The sequence below is a fragment of the Acanthisitta chloris genome, unplaced genomic scaffold, assembly GCF_000695815.1.
Source record: "Acanthisitta chloris isolate BGI_N310 unplaced genomic scaffold, ASM69581v1 scaffold1211, whole genome shotgun sequence".
In the NCBI taxonomy this organism is placed as follows: Eukaryota; Metazoa; Chordata; class Aves; order Passeriformes; family Acanthisittidae; genus Acanthisitta; species Acanthisitta chloris.
The window spans coordinates 114,363-137,698 of NW_008654163.1; the positions used below are offsets into that span (position 1 = coordinate 114,363).

Consider the following 23,336-nt stretch of genomic DNA (forward strand, 5'->3'; position numbering starts at 1 on the left):
AACATAAAATAGTGATGTTGTGTGAAGCAGTTAGAAACTCCCTGTCTCTACAGGCAAATATCTTAAATCTGAGTCACAACATCTCCCTACTGTACTAAATAAATCTGAGTGCTCCCAGAAGTGGCTCAGCTGATTTAACTCAGTGTAACATAACTTCCACCATGGATTCTATGGAATTCAATCCATTTTGCATTAGTTACAGCCCACCTGTGTATATTGTGAATCAACACAAAATCTGCAAGCCTGAGGGCTGATTTTGCACACTTGAGATTACTCAGAAAAATAGTCCTAGGATCCAAGGTTCACATGCTAAGAAGAGAGCAGGACTCATGTGAGAGAAACAGCATGCTACAATTTTTTTAAATAGCTATCCACCTTATCATATTGGCATAGTCCAGTGTGGGCTGGGTGAACCTTTCAGTGGAAAGAAATGCCTGCCTTTGATATCCCACAAATGATGTCAGGAGGGAAGAGGTCAAGAGCTGATAGCATTAAAACAGCTCTTTTGAGTTTTCTTTTCCTCTCTGACATTTTAAATGTTGTTTCTTATTCAAATCATGTTTCTGCCAAAGTGTTAATAGCAGCTTTACAGTAAAATCACGGTCTGTTTGATTTTGTCTTCTAAGGAAAATGTGTTGTACTGATTTAAGAACAAGATGGGAAGTTTAGGGTAGGGAACGTAAAATGTTCTTAGAAATATTTTGTCACTTCAACAGCTCATTGGATTACTGTGCTCAGCTTGCTTATTCCTAAAATAAAAGATAACTCTTTTCCTAAGAAGAACTATGTTAGTCTTTCATTTCCTTCTATTAGTAATAGCTAGCCTAAGTAAATGTAGAACTGTTGATCCTTAAGTATTTTATAGCCTGTAAATAAATATGCAAGAAGACTCTACTAAAGCAGCTAGTTGAGCAACTGGTGTATAACAGAAACAGTCTTACAAAGCTGATGCAGAAAGCCCAACTGCAGTCAATAGCCCACAGATGTTAAGCAGCAGTTTGGTATTGGAAAAACAGAATAGATACTCCATCTAGAAGCTATCCCACTCTTTACAACAAGGCAGTGGGGTTAGTGACCTAAGCACATGGTAAGAAGTCAGAAATCCTCATTTCTAATCAGAATGCTGCCTCTGCGAACCCATGCTCTCAGGAAAGTGCTGCCATTCATATTTAAACCATGGTTTCAGCAACTGGAAAAAGATAAAACAGTGCTTACTTTTCTAGTAAAAATGTCCTGGAAGAATCCATGCCTGAACACAAAAGCTGCATAAACTTCCAGAAGTTTAACAAGTAGTTTTACTAAAATCAAAGGATGGAGTACAGTGGCAATTCAACAATGTGCAGAGGTATACAAACAGTTTGAAAAAATAAAGGACTACATAAATTCTGGGATTTACAGGGATAGATTAGACTATAGTTTAGGACAAAAGTAGAGCAAAAGAGAAGAGGATATGTTTACAATAAATGAAGATCACTACTTCATTTCTTCATGTTTTTTTTCAAAACAAGCTGCTGTCAGAACAGCCTTTTCCCAGAACAGAGTCTCATCCATATGCATTTGCTAAATCACATCGAAGAAGACTTAATCTGCCTTGGTGAAAGCAATGATCGACCTCCATTCACATGCATGCACTGTGTAAGCAGACAGGTAATCTCACAGGAACAGGAGCCCTCAAAGGAACAGACCAGTGTTTCAAAACAGGCCCTATCCCAGTAAAATGATGCCAGAGGGGGGAGAAAGGTGAGTTCCTGGTTGTCTGGATAAGCTTCAAAATAAAGCAAATGAAGATACTGATGTTACAAGCCAAATTGCAATGTCAGCGCCCGTACAGCTAGCTCCAAGATCACCACACTGTGCATCCAAAATCACTACACTGCCTGCACTTGTACTGGCACACAGCACAGCCAGGGCTCCCACTGCTATGTGAGGAGCTTAAAAACCTGAGAACTCTGGTAATACTGATGAGAATTAAGGAAGCAAAACTCTCATTCACCTTCAAGAAGACTGCAGCAGAGTTTAACCGGCTATAGCTGTAAGCAATTCCCTTCTAAGGGGAACAGAGGGACCAATATGGCAACCAGGACGTGCTCTGGTGCCTCCCTGAGTTAAGGACATCACTAGGAAACTTCCCAACCTGGTGCAGCCTTTGGACTACTACCTGTTATTGATCTCCCACGCAAGGAGTGATGAAGTGGCAGCAGGCAGTCTGAAGGCAATCAAAAAGGACTTCAGGGCCTCAGACGCTTAGCAACCTGGGCCACAGGTGAGAGTCTCCTCTCCAGGGACAGTTAAGGTCAAAGAAACAGACAGACTGAGTCTGTAGCTCCACGGCTGGTGGCACCACCAAAATCTGAGGGCTTTTGGCAATGAAATGGCCTACACAGCACCAGGTGTTGTGGCATGAGACAGGGCCCACCTTTCTCAGTGAGGGAGGAGATTATTTGCTCAGGAACTAGCAGGGCTCATTGACAGAGCTTTAAACTAGGTGCGAGGGGGGAGGGTGAGAGTACCAGGCTTACCCCTGGCAAACTGTGGGATGATATGCAAGCAGATAGTTAGAGGGACAGGATATTAGCAAGAGTCCTCTGCCAATGACTCTGAAATACGCTAGCCACACTGTAGCACACTTGCAGTCTTAAGGAGACAAGTCCTGAGGTTACAGGAGTCACAGGGAAACACTGGGGAAATATCTCAAAGGAATTAAGGGATGTTCTTCTAGGAAGGCAAAAAGGCCAACAGCCCAGCAATCCCCAGGACCAAGGTATCGGGCAAGAAAGGCAAAAGTCTGGCATAGCTGAGGCTGAGTCGGGAACTGCCAGTCCAACTAAAGGGAAAAAAGCAAATGCACAGGGCAGAGACAAGAACAGGTAACCTGGAGAGAGTAGAGATGAAGTTCGGTTGTGTAGGGATGGGGTGAGGAAGGCCAAGATGAAGCTGGAACTGAACCTGGCAAGGGATGCAAATAATAACAAGAAGTTGCTACTACTGGCATGTTAACCAGAAAATGAAGTTGGTTTCACAGGATTCAGCACAGAATTAGAGGCCATGTATACTCATGCCTTCCTAAACTCAGCAGCTGGCTTTAATTTTGAAACTGAGTTGATCAAAAATGAAACTGGACATTTCATCTCCCACTTTAGCAGGTCCATCCAAGGAAGATAACAAAATACTTCCAGCTCAACTACAAAGGCACGTTGATATGCACCTGAAGGTAAGTACCAATATGTTACCCCAAAATCCTCACAATATGATGGAAGCTTTTTTTAAAGAAAGAAAATTATGCATTCTTCAAACACTTATGTAGTCAAGCATCTAAAACTTCCCATTAAGTCTTCCTCATGTTTGTACTAAAACTGGAAGTTTGGTAAGAATTATAAAGTAATCTTATCATGCAGTCCAGTTTCACTGAGAAAATTCATGAGCAAATCAGCCTCCTTACAGTTTTCACAAGATCCTACATTGTGTTATCAGCGCTTCTACATCCTTCCTGTAGCACTCCTTAATCAGCCAGCATTCCTTCCTGAAATAATTTAGAAATACTCTATTTTGTCAAGTGTATGAAGTCGCAGAACAGAGCACTGGAGTACCAAGGCTCAGAAATGTCTGTGAGGTGCTAGCAAAGTCCACTACAGCTTCCTTGAACTGATCACTACAAGTAGGTGGTTCCACCTTCTCTATGATGGATCATAAAGGACTGGGGGATGAAAGGATTCCACTGGCCATAATTGTTTTAGAGTCCTAGCAGGAACCTCATTTATTTCAGTTTAATTGGACAGAGCATTCTAGTTTTTTCTTCCTCCCCTCCCTCCACATTCTGAAATGGCCACACACCATAGCTAACATCAAAAGGCTTCCTAATTGAACAGTGTGGAAAGGCAAGAAAATTAGCAGCCCACCAGTGGATAACATATGATCTTGCACTCCAAGACACTGGCTCATCTCCAAACAGAACTTTCTGGGGTATGTGGGTATCAAGCATTTTCTTCCAATCTCAAAAACTTCCCACAGATTCCCCAAAGTGATTTCAGCTGCTGACTGCTTAGGTTGAGAGAGTAGGGCTGTGCCTGAAAGTCAGAGCAAGGATTAGAGGTATGTTAGAGGAACAGCAGAGGCAATCAGTGTATTAAGCTATCAGGTATATGAACTTCTCATGAACATGTCACGAACAGAAAATGCATGCAAGTTTATGGATGAAGGGAACTCGATTGTCCAACAGGAAACAGGTGGTTGCTATATACATAACAGAAGTAATGAAATGTGGAAGTTTCTGACCATGTGTAACCAAAAATATCATTAAACCATTAAAATTTTGCATTATGAGACATGGCCAGTCATTTCCACTACCTGATTTGTTTGCTATTCCAGTCCCCTCTCCACTCCAATTCTTCACCTCTGTCTGTTGTGGTTTTTTAACAGGTTTTGTAAAGTACAGAGCATCCACTTAGGCAGCACAATGAATGCTGAATTTTTATAACTGGGCACTCAAAAATCTTATGCTGGATTATAAAGTCTGGCTTTTAGAGCAGAAATCCCAGTAGACAATGACTGTGTCTCCCTTTGTGTTTGCGCAGCATCTTTGCATGATGTGGGCTAATTAACAGGTGAGACTACAGCTGTGATCAAGAAAAGGGAGAAAAATCCTGCCTGCAGGCTACGATTACATGTGGGGCAGAACACTAGTATCCCTGTGGCTGTTGTTCTGGATTGAGGCATAAGAATAATAAGCATTGCTGCCTGGGGACCGTGGGATCCGTACAGCCATGGATAAAGAAAACTGCTATCAGTGCTGGCATGTTTTACACTGGTTTGGCCCTGGTCCCTCTGCAAGTCCTCAAGGCACAAATTGAGCTGTGAAAACCACCACAAGCCTGCAGCACAAAGGGAATTTCACCATACTGTTTGTGCAGCATTTTGATGCAAACTGCCACTGAAGTGAGAAGTATGGTTATTGCATTTACTGTTCGTGAAAGTAAAGCCTGATATACAGTTTGTTTGGAAAACACAGAGTGTCTCTGAGCACAGAGCTTTACACTGCAGCAGCACCCCACAGGTTAAATCTAACCCTGTTTTCCCTGAAGTGGATTCTCTAATGCAGCATTAGTGCTGCTGACTTCAGCAACATCTCAGCCATACGCTGCAAATGCAGCAAGGCATTCAATGAAGTAGGAAAGAGAAGGGTAAAGGCAAAAAGGGCAACAGACATGAAACAAAAAAGATTGAATGTGGTGTTAGAAAAAAAAGTAGCACTGATTGTTCCCAATTGCTGCTTTACCTGAGTGGGGCAGGGAAAAGGGAGGAACGTGTTAGGTTATAAAACTGCATAAGGAATAAAGTCATTGCTTGCTTCCTCTGATAGGAATGAGAAAATAGAGAAAAAGTTCATATATTGAGTTCTCTCTGCTGATGGAGAGAGAAATGTCAGTAGTTTGTGTCAGAGGGAGTTATATCTGACCACTGTTTTGCCATCGCTGACAGCAGCTTTGGAAAATGTGTCATACCAAAAGAGTTCTGCAATTTCTGTACTCCAAGCTAGTACTCAAAATAATGATCCTCAGTAAGTTTCCACAAAAATCTACATAATTCTGCTGCATCAGTTATAACTGAAACATACTAATTAATAGCTCTTGGAATACCCCAATGGCTTAATTGATCTGGAAGGCAGTTGTTATGAGAAAACAAAATGTCACTGTTTTATAATGTGGCATTCATTCTTCTTCATTAGAAAACTATAGTTTAGATGAAAATTACAATCTTAAACAGCCTAAACTGGAACATGGTAGAAAATAAATCAGCGTGGTCTGAAGTTAAGGCGTCTCTGTAGAAAGAGCTTCCCAGCTATGAGAGTATCCACACAGTGGTGATGCTGGTAGCACTGTAGATCAGAAGAACTAAGGGGAATTTAAGCCTCTTCTGTCTAGCCAGAGAGATTCTCTAGTGGCAGACAAGAACCTTAGCTATGCAGTAAACTAATCAGAATAAATTTTACCTTTTACTGAAGGACACTATCACTCCTATCTGATAGCAGTTTTTCCCAAAGAACAAATCTTGTGGGAATCTTCTCCAGTTTCTACTGTCCATACTACTAGAGTATCTCTGCTCCCATTTAGCTGTGCAGCAAGTGCCTGACAGAAACAAGTACCTGGCTATATGCTCTCCACGACAGAGCATTTGGTTTAGGTGGAAAGGTGATGGTAGCAGGGTGGCTACAGTGATGGTCTCTGTGGAAAGCCAAGGGCTGCCCCATACTAGCCACAGCCAGTTCCTGTTGACTTCAGTGGCCCCACCACAGGACACAGCTGAGCCCATCAGTGTAGCTGGCAGCACCTGTGTGAAAGTACACTTAGGGAAAAATATTGTGCAAACAGTGAGGAATGAGGAAAAAAAGTGTGAGAAACAATCCTGAAGACACCAAGGTCAGTGAAGGAGAAAGAGATGCTCCAGGAGCTGTAGGAGATACTCTCCTGCAGCCTGTTCGAGTTTTGAAAGAGATCATGCTGGAGCAGATATTTCCCTGGAGGTCATGGTGAGGACCACACCAGAGCAGATATCCACACTGCAGCACATGGAGGACCCCAATCCAGGGCAGGTTGATACTTCCTGAAGTACTCCTGCCTGTGGAGAGACCATGTTGGATCAGGTTTATCCTAAAGGACTGTGACCCATAGTATAGACCCAGGCTGGAGCAAGAAAAAAGACTGAGGAGAAAGGTGCAGTCTAGAGCAGATCTTATGAAGTTGCCACAAGCTCCCCATTCCCCATCCTCCCTGCACCCTGTGGGTGGGGAGGAGGAAGAGGATGAAGCAGTGAAGTTGGGCTACGAAAAGTAAACGAGGGGGAAGGTATTTTAACCTTTGCCTTTGTTTTTCCCCACCCAAATCTATTTTAATTGGCAATAAACTAAATTAATTTTCCCCAAGTCAAGTCTGTTTTGCCTGTGATGGTAATTTCTACATCCTCTCTCTGGCTTTATCTCAACCCACAAACTCTTCCATCTTATTTTATCCGTCTCTCCTGTTGAGGAGGAGGACTGAGATAGCAGCAGAGTGGGCATCTGGTAGACAGCCAAGGTCAACCCACCACAGATAGTTTGCACAGGGGAAATAAAGATGAGGACGCAACTCAGACTGTATTATTCAGGACAGTTTTTCCTTTGAGTCTCACCAGTTACCTGCATATGGATTTTGGTGAAAAAGTCATCAGTCCATTACCATCATGCTCTAAGAATATCAATGTATAGATCAGGACATAAACTACAGTGATGAACATGAGCTGCCTGCAGAGAGAGCAAGCATCTTTGCAACAATAATGCCTTTTTGTCACTCTACTAGAGCTGGGTCAATTTGGAACAAAAATATTCATTTGTCTTGTTGAGTGGATTTGATTTTTTCACTTTTTATCACCTTTCATTCTCATTTTCCCTTCTCACACATTAGCATTTTATTTCACTCATTTTCTACACACATTTAAGAAAATGGATGTTAGCAGCATACATTTTCACATGAAGCTAAATGTCAAATTGATTAAGTATTTCATGCTGACAGGAAGTGCATACACACACTTTAACCAATGAAGGAAAAGAAGCAACACAATGTGATGTCTCTGGCAATTTTTTAAAAATATAATACAATAATTATCTGCTTGTAGGTATTAAACAGCTAGAAATTGGGCACCGGGAAAACCTGACTGGTTAGATTACTTATTAATCTAGTTGTAATCAGTTTAACAAGTGTGTAAGAGATTAAAAAGTCTACACAATTACCATGAGCTATGCCATGTCCTTTCTCTGTGAGGCTGTTGAAAAGACTCTTTATTCTAGAACTTCACTTTAGCAATTCTGAACCTAGTCTCCCTAAAGAGACAGAAAAAAGTATGTACAAGCTAATTTAATTTTCATCAAGAAAGTATAGTGAGAAGGAGAGGAGGGTCTGAATACCATTTTTATACTTACTGTATTTTTGAAAGACATTGCCATTTCTAATTGCAAATTGTTTAAAGCCCAGAAGAATGGCAGTTCAAGCATTTGTCTCACAAGGAGCTTTCAAAGCAGGGAAAGGACAAACTCACACTGGCTGCCTAGGAAAATAAAAAGTCTGAAGGGCTAAAATCTCAGTGCCCTTAATCATATAAAACTCAGAAAAATCTCAGTATGCCAGCAAATCCAATCCTGAATCAGTTTTTGCATTATTAATAGTTGCATATTATAATTAATTATTTCATAGAGGATAAACTCTTTGGAACAAGGACCCTAACATCAGCAGTGTTTAAAGAAGGAGCACCACTGCCCTGAACATATAACAAGTAGAAACAACAACCATATATCACTGTCTTTCAAATACTTCTGGAAAAATCTGATGCTGGACAACAATAATTTTCCTTAATCTTTCATGCAAAGACTAAAACAATATTTCAGTAAGATTTGCAGAGAAACCAGGTTCAAGGCAAGAAGATCTGAGTAGCTTCATGAGCATGGTGCTGTGCTTCTGTTTATAGGCCTAGCCACTTAGCACGACATACTTGGTTCAAAACAGTGCTGTACCAGATAGGTACAAGTTCACAATTTCCTTGGGCTAGCCGAGCTCAGGCAGCAGCATTCAACTCTCACTAAATACAACCATGTAGCTATAGCCTAGACAAAACCCAAAGTTGCTTAACCAAGATCCTACAACAAATGACAAGGCTGGAGTAGAAATCCACTTTCCTGCTCTCAGACTTGCGTGTTTTAAGACCTATTCATAAAGAGCCACTCCTACTTTGGACATCTGTACTTTTTTAAACTTTATGTCCATTTCTGGATTCTGCACAACATTTCATATGTCTGCATATGAAGATGATGATGAAGACATGTTTTTTCTTTCTTCAGACTAATAGAAAAAAAAGAAACAAACTGACTGGTACAGCAAAGGCTTATCTATTCAACATCTTTCTCTGCCTCACTTATTACCAAAATACTGAACAGTGACTAAATACTGACATGCTTCGTTGTAACTGAGGGTTAAGAGTACAGGAATAAAGAAGGAGAGAACGAATTAGCAAACTACAGGAGGCAGACACTGGATCTCTTATCTGGGTTTGAACCACAGTAAATCAAACTTCACCACATATTCAAATGTCATTTGTCCATGACACAAAATGATTGTCAACGCAGTCATCTTTTCAACATCCCATGTCGATTTTCACTGCAACTTTTCAAAGTATTATCTTAGTATAAATGAAAATGCTGTTTAGACTAAATGTAAAAAAAGTGTAGTCTCACAAATTAAAAGAAGACACCAACTAGCTGAAGAGAATGATGAATTCTTCCCTAGATCAGTTAAAAACAGGGCAAGAAGTAACTGATTAATCTGCATCAAGGAAGTAGGGGATTCTATATTATAAAAAAGTCTAGCTACAAGGATAGCTAAGTGTGGGAACAGCCATCAATATATCGAAATGTCCATTATTAAAAGTATCTGAGAACAGGGCACAGATTCATCTGCCAGTAATTATTTGTCCATGATTTCCATATGTCCTGCATAGCCCTATGAACCCAAGAGGAAAAGCTACCAGTGAAGTTTAACAGGGAAAACCAGCCTAACGTTGTTGTATTCAACATCCAGGATCTGTAAAAAGACTAGTGAAATGTTAAGGGTATAAAAAAAATATAAAATATCAAAATCATTCATCTTGACATTCCAGTCCTGACTCCCAGCAGGAAAATGATTTTGAAATCCTTTCCCTCCCCTTATGTGTAAGATAGTCAAACACATCTCAACATCCCTTTTTGCATCCGTTGTGCCAAGTCTGTAATAATTGTTCCTGATTACCTAAACATCTCAAAGCATTTCACAAATAATAGAAAAACTCCTGTTACACTGAGGAAAAATAATCCTGTATGTGTTCACAGTTTGTCTCATGTAAACACTGCCACAGAGATCTTAGATAATTAATTAAATTCAAGAGTAATTTCAAAAGCTGAATTTCATCAAGCAGGTATGATGATTTGTCATTAATGTATTAGCAAATTTTCAAGTTCTTTTAGGGGACATGTTCTCTTCCACTATACATTAAAAAATGCTGGTCTGTCTGTTACGAGATTAATTGACAGCCATATATCAGGCTCCTTTCTTTTGCTGGTTATAAAGGAAAAATATACAACCATGTGTAAGCTGCTTGTGATGATTATTTACAAAAACTTCCAGATTCTGACCCAGCCTCTCTGCTGTCATAACAGCAGTCACAGTGTGCCCATGAACCTAAAATGGACAGCCCAAAAGAGTTACTCTCTTGCAAACACAGACTTAGAGCTGAGCAATTGGCAGGGAGCAACAGGAAGCCCAAGGCTGGCTGGAGCAGGTATCCACCAGAACTGATTCACTGACATTACAAAATATCTCTGCAAAAATCACAGTCAAGGGATGCTGGGACAGTTTCCCCTCTCTCCTCCCTCTCCCAGGCACTGCACTTTTCTGATGCATACATGACAGCTCACTGGTCAAAAGAATGGATGTGCTAAGGCAGGACATGAACTCCAGGAATAGCTGAAAGCATCAGAGGGGTTTTTTTCTAGTTTGGCTTCAGGACAGCAATCCTCAGAGGGTTCCTAGCTAACACTTATTGGCATTAGCATGAAGATGCACTGCTGCTGACACCATTTATAGCACTACTTACAGAGCTGCCAAGTCCAGACGAATACTTGAGGGAGGTTTGTCTTGTGCTGGAGTGAGATTGTACACTCACTGCTGGAGGGCAGTGCGAACTTTGTTCCACTTGCTTTGCTTTCTCTCTCTCCTGACCTCTCTTCCACCCTGCCCTCCTCCAAATCCACCCATCTGCTCTTGTCCCTCACTTCTCTCCAACCGTGCTGGCAGCGTGGGAGGTAGCATACCCGTAACTCTGTTCAGTTCTTCTTCTCAGCACTACCCTTCCCATTGCCTCTGATACTTGAGTCCAGAGCAACAAGTCAAGCACATGTTCATGTGTGACAGGACTCATCAATGAACTTCAGGTATTGGAAAATGAAAACTAGAAGAGCATTACAGTGAGGAACAGGAAGAATAGAGAGGAGATTAGAAGTGATTGACAGGGGCAAGTCCCAAATACGGGACTCTCCAGCTTCAAGATTGGTGACTGTGTTTGTTCCAACACACTCACTGGCAGCAGTGCTATCATCAAGTTTATGAAGCTATTTATAGAGGAACTGAATACAGAGAAACCCATGAAAAATTCTCACCTTTCTCTTTCTGATATGAGACTAAAACCAATAGATCACTGCTAAAACCTGTTCCCCTAGCAATAGATTGGTATTTCTTGCTCTTGCTAAAATTGTGAGTTCTGGTTCATGCAGGTCTCTGCTCTGTCAAGAGTCAAATAGGAAGCAAGTGCTTTTGGCTCAAGATCTTGCAGTATAGAGATGACATTGTGAAAAAGAGTTTCTGTCAGAAAAAATTCATATACCATTGTTTTTCCTCATTAGGTAATATACAGAAAAACTGCTTTCTGGTCACTGTGGTACAAGCACCAAGGAATAACAGTTGCTCTCTGGTTCTTTGCAGATTTCACCCTTCAGTGAAGAACAGACAGGCTGAACAGTGATTCTGCTGTTATCCATGATCTTCTTTTTAAAGACTGAAATAATTTTTTTCATTGCACCATGACATGCTTTGGATGAAACAAATTGATTACTTTCTTCATCAGGAAGTGCCCCAGGATTCCAGTAACATTTAGGAAGAGTCTGAATTCCCCACCACAGGATTTCAAGGTGTTCTGCTTCAAAGTACTCACAGGATGATGTAGGGTGAGGGTTTTGCCTGAGATCTTCCAAATTTCCTATCTCAAGGATTCAGAAAAGAGATTCAGCCAATTGTCTCATGGCCAGAGCAACTAGTGAAGGAAACCTAAGTCTTGCAATTTAGCATAAGAAGGTCCATGTACAAAGGGAAGAACATTCTTACTGAAAGAAACCTAGTGGTAAAACAAGCAAGTGGAGAAGACAACAAAGCAAAGATTCAAGCTGGCCTTCCTAGCAGGAAACTATCTAATCTACATTTGAAACGTGATTGATGTTGGCTGTCTGCCAGAGTAAGCCTAACAGTGGAGAGAAGGAATTTCTCGATTACCTCAGTCATGTGCAGGGACTTTAGCAGCACCACTGACTATAGTACAGACTGGAACTGTGAGATGCCAATACATTGCTCAGCTGGGGCTGCACAATATCTCCTGCAGGACTCTCTTAGGTTAATAGCCAAGAAACAGATCTTTCACATACAAGTAAGGCCAGAAAAACACATGCAGTATAATCTCTAACTGCAAAATATGAACAGTGTAAGCACTAAGTGTTCCCTTTCAAAGATGTCTTGTGGCATCCTTACAGATGTATCTGCACATTACTGACCATACCTAAAGAGATCATACTGATGTTCCTCTGTAAAAACAAGAAATAAGAATTTCTGCATTCCTCTAGTGGTGTCTTCCCCAATCTGACTAATGATTAGGATCTACTGAAAAATATTTTTTAATTCAAGCAAATCTCATTAATGATCTACCATTTCAATTAAGTGGCAGTTTCTCAAATTTTCTGAGCACAGCAATAAAAGTGGATCTCTCATCATGTGGTAATGGTCAGATATCTTTCAAGATTCACATCAGTTGGGCTATTTTCTGGTTCACTGGAGCTATACTATTTGAAAATCCTGGGAATCCAATCTATTTAGCATTCTTAAGGTCCTATACACATTAACACTCTTAGTTAAAGTGAGTGAAAGGTTTCCAGTACTTTAAAAACCTATTCTGGAAGGGGATGAAGAATACATATAAGACAACTACTACAAAACTACCCTGTGCAGAAAAGATCTTTCTCTAGGAAGAAAAAAGCTGCTGTTTGAAATGCACATGTTCAGCATAGCCATTTTTATTTTGTCTTATTCTAAATTCTTTATAGGATACACATTTTTATTTAACACTTTCAGTGTGTAAGTTGCCCCACTAAAGTTGCCACAGTCAGGATGATTTACCTGTCCAGTCTGCATGTATGACCATTACTAGAAAGTGGCTGTAAGTCAAAGAGAGCTCAGGTAAGCAAAAGGAAGTAGGTTAAAGACACATCAGACCCATTATGCTGCTCACAGAGCAGATGCACACTGTCACTGGGAGGCTGGTTGGGCACACATGGCTCCAGGTCAATGCCAGGCTGATCCTGGCTGCGCAAAGCTGGCTTGGAGTTTGCTGTATAGTATATCATTTAGGGGATCTTAGATGATAAGGAGTCTGGTACAACTGAGTTACATAAGACTTATGCTCAGATTCTGTTCAAATAATACTGTAGAAATACAGTTGCTACATTAGGATGGCATCTTCTGACATGGTATGGCTTCTAACATCTCACAGTATTTCACAGTGTTGCCATACTGCATCACTGACATGTAACTACATGCATTCACAGATCAAACTTAAGAAAGAGACAGTAAAGGAAACCTAAGACCCCACAATCAGTTTTGCCCACAATTAAGCTGTACCTAAGCAAAAATACACATGTAGAATTTATAGCAGGTGAATATGAACTCATTCTCCTGCAGTCAGAGCTGGTGAATACAAATGAAATCACTGCTAAAAATACAAAGCTCAAATTAGTACTTTAGAACTTTCAGCAGAGCTGCACTAATATTACATGTAACCATGTAACACCAAAGCACTAACTGAGAATTAAACCAACAGGAAAAAGTAGTGCACACCTGCCCTAAATCCTCCTAACAAGAAGTTACCCAAAGCCATTTGAGCTCAAGTGTAAAATATGAGCAGGAACAACACTTGCCTTATTTCTTTCTTAAGTTCTAACTGGGAATACATCCCATTAGCATCAATAAAGATATGGTCAAATTGGTCAGTGCAGCCTAGAGAGTGATTCTGCTGACTCTAAACCAGACATTTACTGGCAATGCTCCAGGATCCATGAACCATACTTGACTATATTTCTCCTAACCATAGCAGGTCCTTAGAAACTTAGACTACCTTAGAATTTCAGCTACCTACCCATATTTAGCTGTTTTCTTCTCCAGCTAAGTCATGCTCAAATGGTGTAATTTAGTTGCCCATCCATATAATGTACTACCAAATGAGAGGTCATAAGATATCCTAATTGGTCTTAAGCTGTTGCTTCAGACAGGCAGAGGTCTCCCTTAGGTCCATTGTCATATATACCAGGCCTATACAAACATCTCAACGGCTTTAAAGTCCCTTAAATGTCAGCAGATGCCTATTTTTAGAAAACCGAATCAACAAATAATCTCTGGTAGCAATGAGAAATTCAGGTCACAAGTTTACGTGTCAGTATATCATTGTAACCCACTAAGGGACTCTGCTTCTTATGAAGGCAAATGAGGACACTGGCTGTAGCATGATGAAGAGGTGGCTCTGGTGTTGTTTCTGTAGCTGTCATGACTGCTGCTACTCAAGGCCTCTCTACCCAGTGCATTCTTGTGCAATCCAAACTTAGCAGTCTTAGCATTTACATCACCAGTGATGGATCTGAGTTAACCTAGAGGAAAGTCTTTGAGATGTTAGCTGCTCCCATCATTTCATCTGGGTTCTTCTACAGTACCATTTATTTCATAGTTCTTTCATGAATGAGGTTTTTCACACGTAGTAGCTAGTGACTGCCTTTTGTTTCTTTAAAATGAAAAGCTGATGTTTTAGTGGATAAAAACCCTGCACTAGCTGTCAGTATATATTTTCTCATTTCAAATCATGCTGGTGTTATTATATTATAGTGTCAAGTAAGGGAGAAATAATCAAAGCCAAGCACCCTTTAATAACATATCACTGAACCTGAAGAAACTCAGTGGCACAAGTTTAAGGTGCCAAAACCCAAAATCCTCATCCAGTAAAGTCAGCAGCATGTTGGTTTTTCCTTCCTAGGAAAGAAAAGATGAGTCAGTCCTGCTGAGATATGAACATATGGCTCTAACAAATCTAGGGATTCAGAGCCTGATGCTTAAAGCACTGTGATGATCCTGTAGGACAGTGATACCAAAATAACTTGTATTGCCTTTCAAGATTTTTAGGCTGTTATCTTTTGTTTTCCCCTATTAGTTATACAGCCTATTGTCTTCAGCAAAAAATGTCCTCACAGTCATGCATAATCCATGGATTACCAGAAAAAGAATTGAAGTAATTTAAAGATCTAGTGAGCACATGTATTTGGGGACAGAATTGAGATACAAATGGAAGAAACAACCGTGTTTCTCCAATGAAAGACAAGCCAAATAAACAGCTCATTATCTATGAAAGACACTTCATGAGATGAAATACATATTGTAATACGTCCATGAGATTATTTATACTGTGATTTAGTTTTGCTTACAAAGGAAGACACTGATACATGCCTGAAGAACCAACAGAGAACATAAAGCTACTTCAGGGCTTTTTAAAGCATGACCTAGGTTATGTGCTTACTTCTAAAAGGTAGAAAGAACACGATGATCTTGAAAACAGTGAACTCTAGTTGGAGGCGGCCAAACTTGTCTTTATGTCCACACATTATTTTTTCCAAAGCATTTTCAGCCTTACCACAGGTACACTCTGTTCATTCTGCATTTTCTGCACTTCTGACAGCAGATCTGACCCTGTCACACCTTGGACTCACTCCTTTGTACTCCACATTTCCTGAAGCAGCTTCCCTTTGTCTTGCCTTGTTAGGTCTTTATTTCTTTTCAAATGTCTTCTAAAATTTCAAATAGCGAACTCAAAATACTAGACCTAACTATGTTTGGATTCTGTTTTAAAAAATTTAACCCACACCCATACTTTGCAGCTGATCACTACTCTATTCAGGACTCCAGATCCAAAGTGCAACAAGTTTTAAGCCCTCTTGCAAATGTTGTATCTCGTGCCCCTTGTCACAACTTCAGCTTTGAGCAGAATGTTCCCTTCCCATTTAAAAATAAATAAAATTAAGCCAGGTATTCTCTTCCACCTTTTATTCCCTTCATACAGGTTTAGATTACATATTCTATCACCCTATTGGCTTTCATTTCAACATCCAACACAAAGATATGCCCACCCTGAAATTACTACCCTAACCACAAAATCATACCTGTGTTCTCCTACACTTGTATTTTAGGACAAATGGGTAGCACATAGTGATACATACATTTGGGACACTGCCAATCGTAAGATTTGTAATAGCATAAGAATTGTATTAACAATTAAAGAAAAAGATGAAATCTGAATTCTTGATCTCATCATTCAAGAAACAGACCCCAAATTCTATGATTCATTAATGTGGTAAGAGATTCACAGTTTAGTTTTGAAATATCATTTTGTTTATATAATTTGAGTTGATATTTGTGTGAAAAGCAGCCTAGAAAGTATGTTTGGAGAATAATAACGGTCTATGGACTAAAAATGATTGGTACTGCCACCCTGAAGTACAAGGGTGTAGGCTATGTTCTGTTCTCACTTGTTTTATCTCTTTGGGGTAACCAGTGAGAACTGCATGGCACATTATTTATGAAAGTCAGCAGGTTCATCTTAGAGCACATTTTCCATTATAGATAAAATGTTTATCATATACATGCTCTATAGACACACAACAGAAGTACAACCAATGTCTCAGGGACTAGAATATAAGCAGCCTCTGTCTGACAAAGGCCAGGTCCTGGGATATTTTCAATTCCTTACAGAAAACAAAGACCAGAGATATTCCTATAAAAAGGTATTAAAAAAGCTATTATTTAGCCTTTTGCTGAATGTCACTTCTTTTACATAAAATTTCTACAATATACAGACAACTGTTTAGCATTCACATCCTCTGCTTTGGCTTTTCGTATTACACTGAGATTATTACAGAATAAAGGTTACGCATTCCCATCACACTGAATTCTGTAATATTCTACCTGTTGAATACTAGTGTGTTGCTCACACATTTCTTATCTTCACCTCATTTTCCCTCCCCATCTCACTCCAGGTGCTTACCCTATTTAGAGCACAAAAACTAGGGCCTCTGTTTTCCCAGTGATTCCAGGCATTCCCTTACTTTTAACTCAGTAAAGCCAGTGGCAACAACACAATTCTAATACTTTTAAAATAAGAATTGTATGTTGCTCGCACTGAAATGAGTGGTAAATGTCCTAGCTCTGGATTAAATCAAGAGAGTAAGAATTAAATGGTATTACCATCTTATGCACTCTTGTCTTAAACTGATACAGTCCATACACTAACTACATAAATCCACATAAGCCCCAGAAGCCGAACCAACACCAACCCAATTACAACTGATATCATATATCTTTCTCCCATAAGCAAACTCCATCACTTGAAGTTGCATCAGTTTTCAAGAGTTGCCCAAGGGACTTTTCTGTCCAAAAGTCATTATTGGATTAGTCTTGTACATATGTGGCAAAAAAAAAGAGCATTGGTATTCTTCACTGAAATAATAATTCTGTCCTAACCTCTCCCACTGCTGACAACTCTACTGCTCTTCCTATCTTAGACTTACAGCTTCATATAGCCTCTGATGTTTTCCATTCCCCTTTTCTTACAGTACAGATTACATCTTAATGATACCCTACCCTTCATCTTTCTTAGCTTGACTAGAGTTCCATGTTTCTTCACTACTACTAAGAAGCTGCTGTCCAGTCTTTCAGTCTGTTACTTTCTTACTCCTAATTTTATTTTTCGGAACATTAGTTTTACCATTTCCAGGGCATCTTAAAGGCAACAATGATGAAACTAATAACTCTCTGCTGTCTTTCTTCCTCTCCTCCTAACTTGGTTATATCTTCCTATCTCTTACCACATTAGGGTCCACAGTATTCATCTGCCTCCCCTGCACGCTCCACACAGCCTTAGTAAAGTTCTGATTTCTTCATTCCCTCTTGCTTTTTCTCAAAACTCATCAAATTTTCCACCTTACTGTATTTGGCACAGCATTACTGCACCTACACCAATGCACTGCCAGGAGTGTCCTCCTGTTTATCCGATTCCTATTCTCCTTCAAATTTCACTTTAAAATAAACTCCTTACATTTGTTCTACAACCCATGCATACTAGGCACAGCAGAATCCTGGTCTATTAGATGTGTGGGTCAGTAGCCAACACAATTTTGTGATACCACTGGCGTGGGACCAGTACCCTCTGAGCATGGGTCATTTGCTGGGATCAGAGCTACATTTTCACACATTACAGCTTCCCAGAACAGTCTTCATAGACCAAGATACTAAGATAGTGCAGAAAGATATTGTCACAGTTGCACTCTGCTTCTTTTCACATTATCTTCTTGAAAACACAGGACAGAAATCAACACCTTTACTCATCTATGCCTTTATAATCAAGTTTGCCTTCTGCATTTGCCTCTTTGAATAAAAGGACAGAAAAAGCAAGAACTGCAGCAATTTGTAACACTCCACTAGTGGCATCAGTTTAATTTGTGCTGAGCAGCTATTACTTAAGATTTTTCAAACAGTTAACAAGAGATGGTGCAGCCCTGATACCTGCATTTGGCATTTGAGACTCAGCTTGTTGTCCCACATATAGGTTTCCAGCACTGCTTGAGGTGCCGCAGGTGAAGTGAGAAATACCATGGCAGGTGACACAGGACCTATGGAAGACTTGAGACCCCCCAGAGCAGCAGCTCGGGAATATCAAAGGTGTCTTAGATACTTCTAATAAGAAATTCAATTGAATCTTCAGTGTCTGTAAAGAAGCTCAAGTGATACTAGCTTGCTCTAGTTTTAAAGTGCAGAGACCTTATTTCTTAATTGATGTGATCTGTGTATGATGACAGGCTGTTTTGCTCCCTCCTAATTATTTCAGCATTTGATTGCAATACATATGCTCTTCTTTCAATAGCAGATCTTAGATTGCTCTAAACAAGTTAATTATATTTCGCAACACCCTTGTGCATAAGGGAAGTATTAACATTTCTGGTTTGCAGTCAAGGAAAAAAGGAGGAAGAGAAAGGGCAGGTGGCTTACTGAAGGTTAAACTCTAAGTCAGTGACAAAATCTGAAGATAAACTCCAGACTCTCAACCACAGTTTAATTCTCCACAGACCACTAACTCCCACCCTAAATGTAAGGATGGTAATAAATGCATGATTTTAGAGTCCCAAAGTGCAGAAAGACGTTCTATACAAACAACGTATTTGTGAAATGATGCAGGAACTTGTATCAAAACTTCAGAGTTTCAAAACATCAGTGTAGAGATAAACAATAACCTGGAAATTCAAAAGGATTTGACAATCCATAGCACTGTAATGACAGCAGAAAACTGCAGGCACAACGGATGGAACAAGACTGAACTCCATTTGCTGCCTACTGAGAGCATCACTAAGACAGACATCCTTCCCTTGGAAAAGACAGCCACATTTAGGGATAATTTCTGAGCATATTGGAAACAGTCCAAAAACCTTTCTTTTCTACAAAGAAACAGCAATTTTAAGCAGACAACTTTTAGAAAAAAAGTTGATATTGTGATAACAATCAGATATCTCAGATAGGATGAGGGGGCACTAGTTTAGGTACTGTATAAAATTATATGTGAAAAGATACTATAAGCCAATTCAAGCATGAACAACAGGTGGGTGCAACAAACAGCAGGAGGAATGCAGGGAAAAAGAGAGTTAAGAACAATAAGGCCAAGAATTAATGTCTTCACATGTTGCTATAAATCCAATCTCGTATTCTGAAAAGTATAGATGGGAAGTTGTATGAGGCATGAAACTAAAAATCTGGTCTTTCACTAATTCCAGTTATTATTGCTCCACCTGAATGGCACCAGGTGTGATAAGGAAAAGTCAGTGATAGGCAGATTGAATGTTTTATGGCTGTGTATATACAGGCTGATTCCACCATTAACACAAATGGCAGGCTTGTTTTTCAAAACGTAAGGCCAGGAAACGTGGTATCCTGTATCCCTACTCAATGTGTCCAGTGCTCCATGAAACATTCTTGAGGTGCCTGCTTGGGTTTTTTACCCACTTCTTAACCCATCCACTGACTGCATATAAATAGTATAGTTTTTAATCAATACATATGAGATTCTAGGACTTATTTCACATGGATTGTTAGGGACAAGTCCCAATGACTTTTGGGATGGAGTTTGCTCTGTTTGTTAATGGGTTTATATAGTTTGATTGCCTGGGATAGCTGGGGACTTCACTGTAGGAATCTGGACCCTATACACTTCCAGATTTATGACATATTCTGTTTATCTAGAAAACACACACAGCATTTACAGAGAACATACAGACATACTTTATACCCAAGACAAGTGAAGATAGTACACAACATGATAAGATCACAGTTCAATCTCCAAGCCTGTTTGTCCCAGTTTAATGGCTGAGAAATCAGTCTCCTATTAGTTGTCTGTCAGGCACCTTCCTTCATATCAATTCCACTCTTTTAAAACTCTTCTCTTCACTGTCTTTGTATGGTATATTGATCTTTGGTAATGTGAACTGAGAATACCAGTTTTATGCCAGATGAAAGTTACCAGTAGTCTCTAACCTATTGATCTATGTAAATATTTGTAGTTCAGTCAGCATTATGGAGTTGAGTATTCTTTCATTTCAATGCCTATCATTCTGATCTGGGTTCAAATCAGCAGCAGCATCAGTCCCAAGCCAGCCGTACCTCCACAACAAGGGTCCTGGCCTTTAGAAATGTGTATAGTTTCTAGAAAATATTGCCTAGAATAATCAGATCTAACCAATCTTTGAGATACCATAGCTCTCACTTATGTCCTTGTACTGCTAGCTTACTTTCCAGGAGCATCAGTTGATAGATTACAAGTATTGTTAACCCAAGTTAGCACAATTCCTACTGGACAAAACTGTGGAAACTTCATGTTCTGTCTGATGAGCAGAACAGGGCATGATCATACAATACACCTTGAAATGAGCCTGGTATTGGAGTATGAACACTAAGTGGACATGAGCTGTGCTTTTAATACTTAGGACCCTTTGCATCCTTGTACCATCAACTTTCTATATGTTGATATTTGTCTCTGAGAAGAGTTACTTCAGTTCTTAACTCCAAAGATATCACACAGGATGCAAAACATAACATCATTCTTCACATCTATGTGAGAGAATGGACTACATAAGTGACTGTAATTCAAATTAATTTCAGAGCTTATAGTTATTTCATGTACCTCTTGGCTAACATTTGTATCTGCATAAATAAATTGTTTCAAAAATAACAGAACTCTAATCTACCTTGTCTTCTACGCAGATAACTAATTCAACACGAGGACTGTGTGAGTACAATGCCACTGCACTGTTCCTCTATTGATTAAAGGATTGGGCCTTAGACTTTTCCTTGCCAATCTGCCTTTCCTCTATTCCAGCAAATTTTACCTATTTCATGAGTCTCCTGGAGAATAAGAAAATAAAAATTTTACTTCCTTCCTGGTGAGGGAAAGTAACTGGTAGGATTCTGCAGTTTTTAGCAGGCATTCATCTTGGCAGAGAGGAAACCTGCTGGGTTTGAGGTCTTTTAACTGCTTCAGTACTCTACGGTTTTGTCACATCAGTAAATTGTGGACAACCACCTGTTGGATCCATATGCTGTAAAGCTGATTGCCAAGCAAAGGAATTGCACACAGAATGTCATCAGTACATCCTCCTGTGTGCCTTGTCAGTGGAAGGGAGGAAGGAGCTTTCTGCATTAAAAAGGCATTTTGCAATACATAAAATGAATTAAAATGAAGCTGCAGTGAGCACACATTCAGAAAAGCTCTTGGGAATAGCAAGTTTTCACCACATAGAAATTTGACCCTGGGATAAGGAATATACTGCTATTAAAATAATCAAATCTCTGTTAGAACTACTATCCATGTGTTCGTTGGGAAGCTGAGGGCGGAGGAGGCTGATGTGTTGATTTCAGCCTTCACCTAATTAAAGATGTAGTAAGGCTTAAACTAAAGCTTAATTGTGTGTACTATTCAAACAGTGCATCAGATCAGATCAGCAGATTGTTCTGCTCTATTCCTTCTACACCAGGAAAATCTGTTTCTAATGTTTCATTTTGTAAATGTGAGGGCATGGAGGATGACAGGCAAATTGACCACTAAAACCAAACCTGCAGAATAAAGATGAATAATCAAAGCCCATGCTATCACTTCATACTTCCTGCAAGCACTGCTGTACAGCAACTGGCTGCCAGCAGTTCTGCTGCAAACCTGAGCATGCAGCTTCAAGTTGTTCTGCTCCTGTACCGATGCACAGAAATATGACACACCAGTACACAAATTACCAGTAGGGTTTTTTCAGTCACTTCTGTAGGATGCACATGAACCTCCTCCCCATGCCAGGAAGGGAGAGCATTTCATTATGGTTTATTTTCAAACACCACTTGGATCATTTTATTGAAAACCACTGCACTGGCGTAAATCTCCTTCCACCACCGCACAAACACACTCCCCAAGACAGACTCCAAACCTACCTATAGAGTTAATCAAACTATCCACTTGAGCTGATCAATTGTTAACAGGACAGAGTAAAGAATGTAAAGGTCCCTTTGGGCTCCATTATTTAATGTGTCTTTTTATACCGTCCACATGAAGGGTTATATTGCAGCAGCATTTTGCTCCAGTTGCTTGCCAACGCACATGTGCCATCGAGGAGCCCTGAGCAAGCAGTTGCATCTGTGTCCACTCCTGTACCACCCATTTAGCAGAGACAATGATCACTAGAAACAACAAAGGAGCCACTGATAAAACAAACAATGCTGTGAGCCAGAGATCATTGCCATCCCAGGCAAGTTTGCCATGAAAATACTCAAGAAAAAGGGAGGGGAGTGGGGTGGGGAGGGAAGAGAGATATCAAATATAGAACTGCAAACTTGCACCTAGTAGAGGATTTACCCACGCAGCCACCCAACCCCACATCTAAGTAGCATTTTCTAACACCCTGCTAGGACTGAGCAAGAAAGACTGAGCAGTGCACATGGGAAGCAGACAAGCATCCAACGCCTCCTCCCATTTGGAGTCACATAGTCTCCTACGAGTCAATAGACACAAGGAATAATAATAATCGTTATTACTACAGTAATGATAGTAATAGAGAATCACCAACCTTGAGGATCCCAGTTCACCTGTTTTCTTGGAGTCTCAATTGGAAATTTCATCGCTTCCTTTTTGCAAAGGGAGTAAAAAGAATTAAATAAATTCCCAACCTTCCTGTCTCGATGCTGCAGTCAAACAAATTAATTTCAAATTATAGGGAGCCTGCGCTGTTTGACTGAGGGGAACTGGTGGTTGCCAAGGAAAGAAATACACAAATAAATCAAAGAAGGTGGGGAGGGGCGGGCAGAGGAGTGGAGTTGGAGCGGTTTGTACCGACGAGGTGAGGAGGGCTGCAA

The 23,336-nt window shown here is 40.0% G+C and overlaps 1 protein-coding gene across 2 annotated transcripts in view; it reads right to left on the reverse strand.

Annotated features, from left to right (window-relative positions):
- Window positions 1-23,102, reverse strand: part of KCNK10 (potassium channel, subfamily K, member 10) — a 60,077-nt gene extending 36,975 nt beyond the window's left edge. The window contains exons 1-2 of one of the 2 annotated variants that reach the window (XM_009083360.1): window positions 23,051-23,102; window positions 13,337-13,348 (exon numbers count right to left, since the gene is read on the reverse strand). In XM_009083360.1, coding sequence (XP_009081608.1) covers window positions 13,337-13,348; window positions 23,051-23,102 — 64 coding nt within the window. The remainder of the gene's footprint in view (window positions 1-13,336; window positions 13,349-23,050) is intronic. The other variant, XM_009083361.1, reaches the window with a different exon arrangement.
- Window positions 23,103-23,336: the final 234 nt, after the last annotated feature.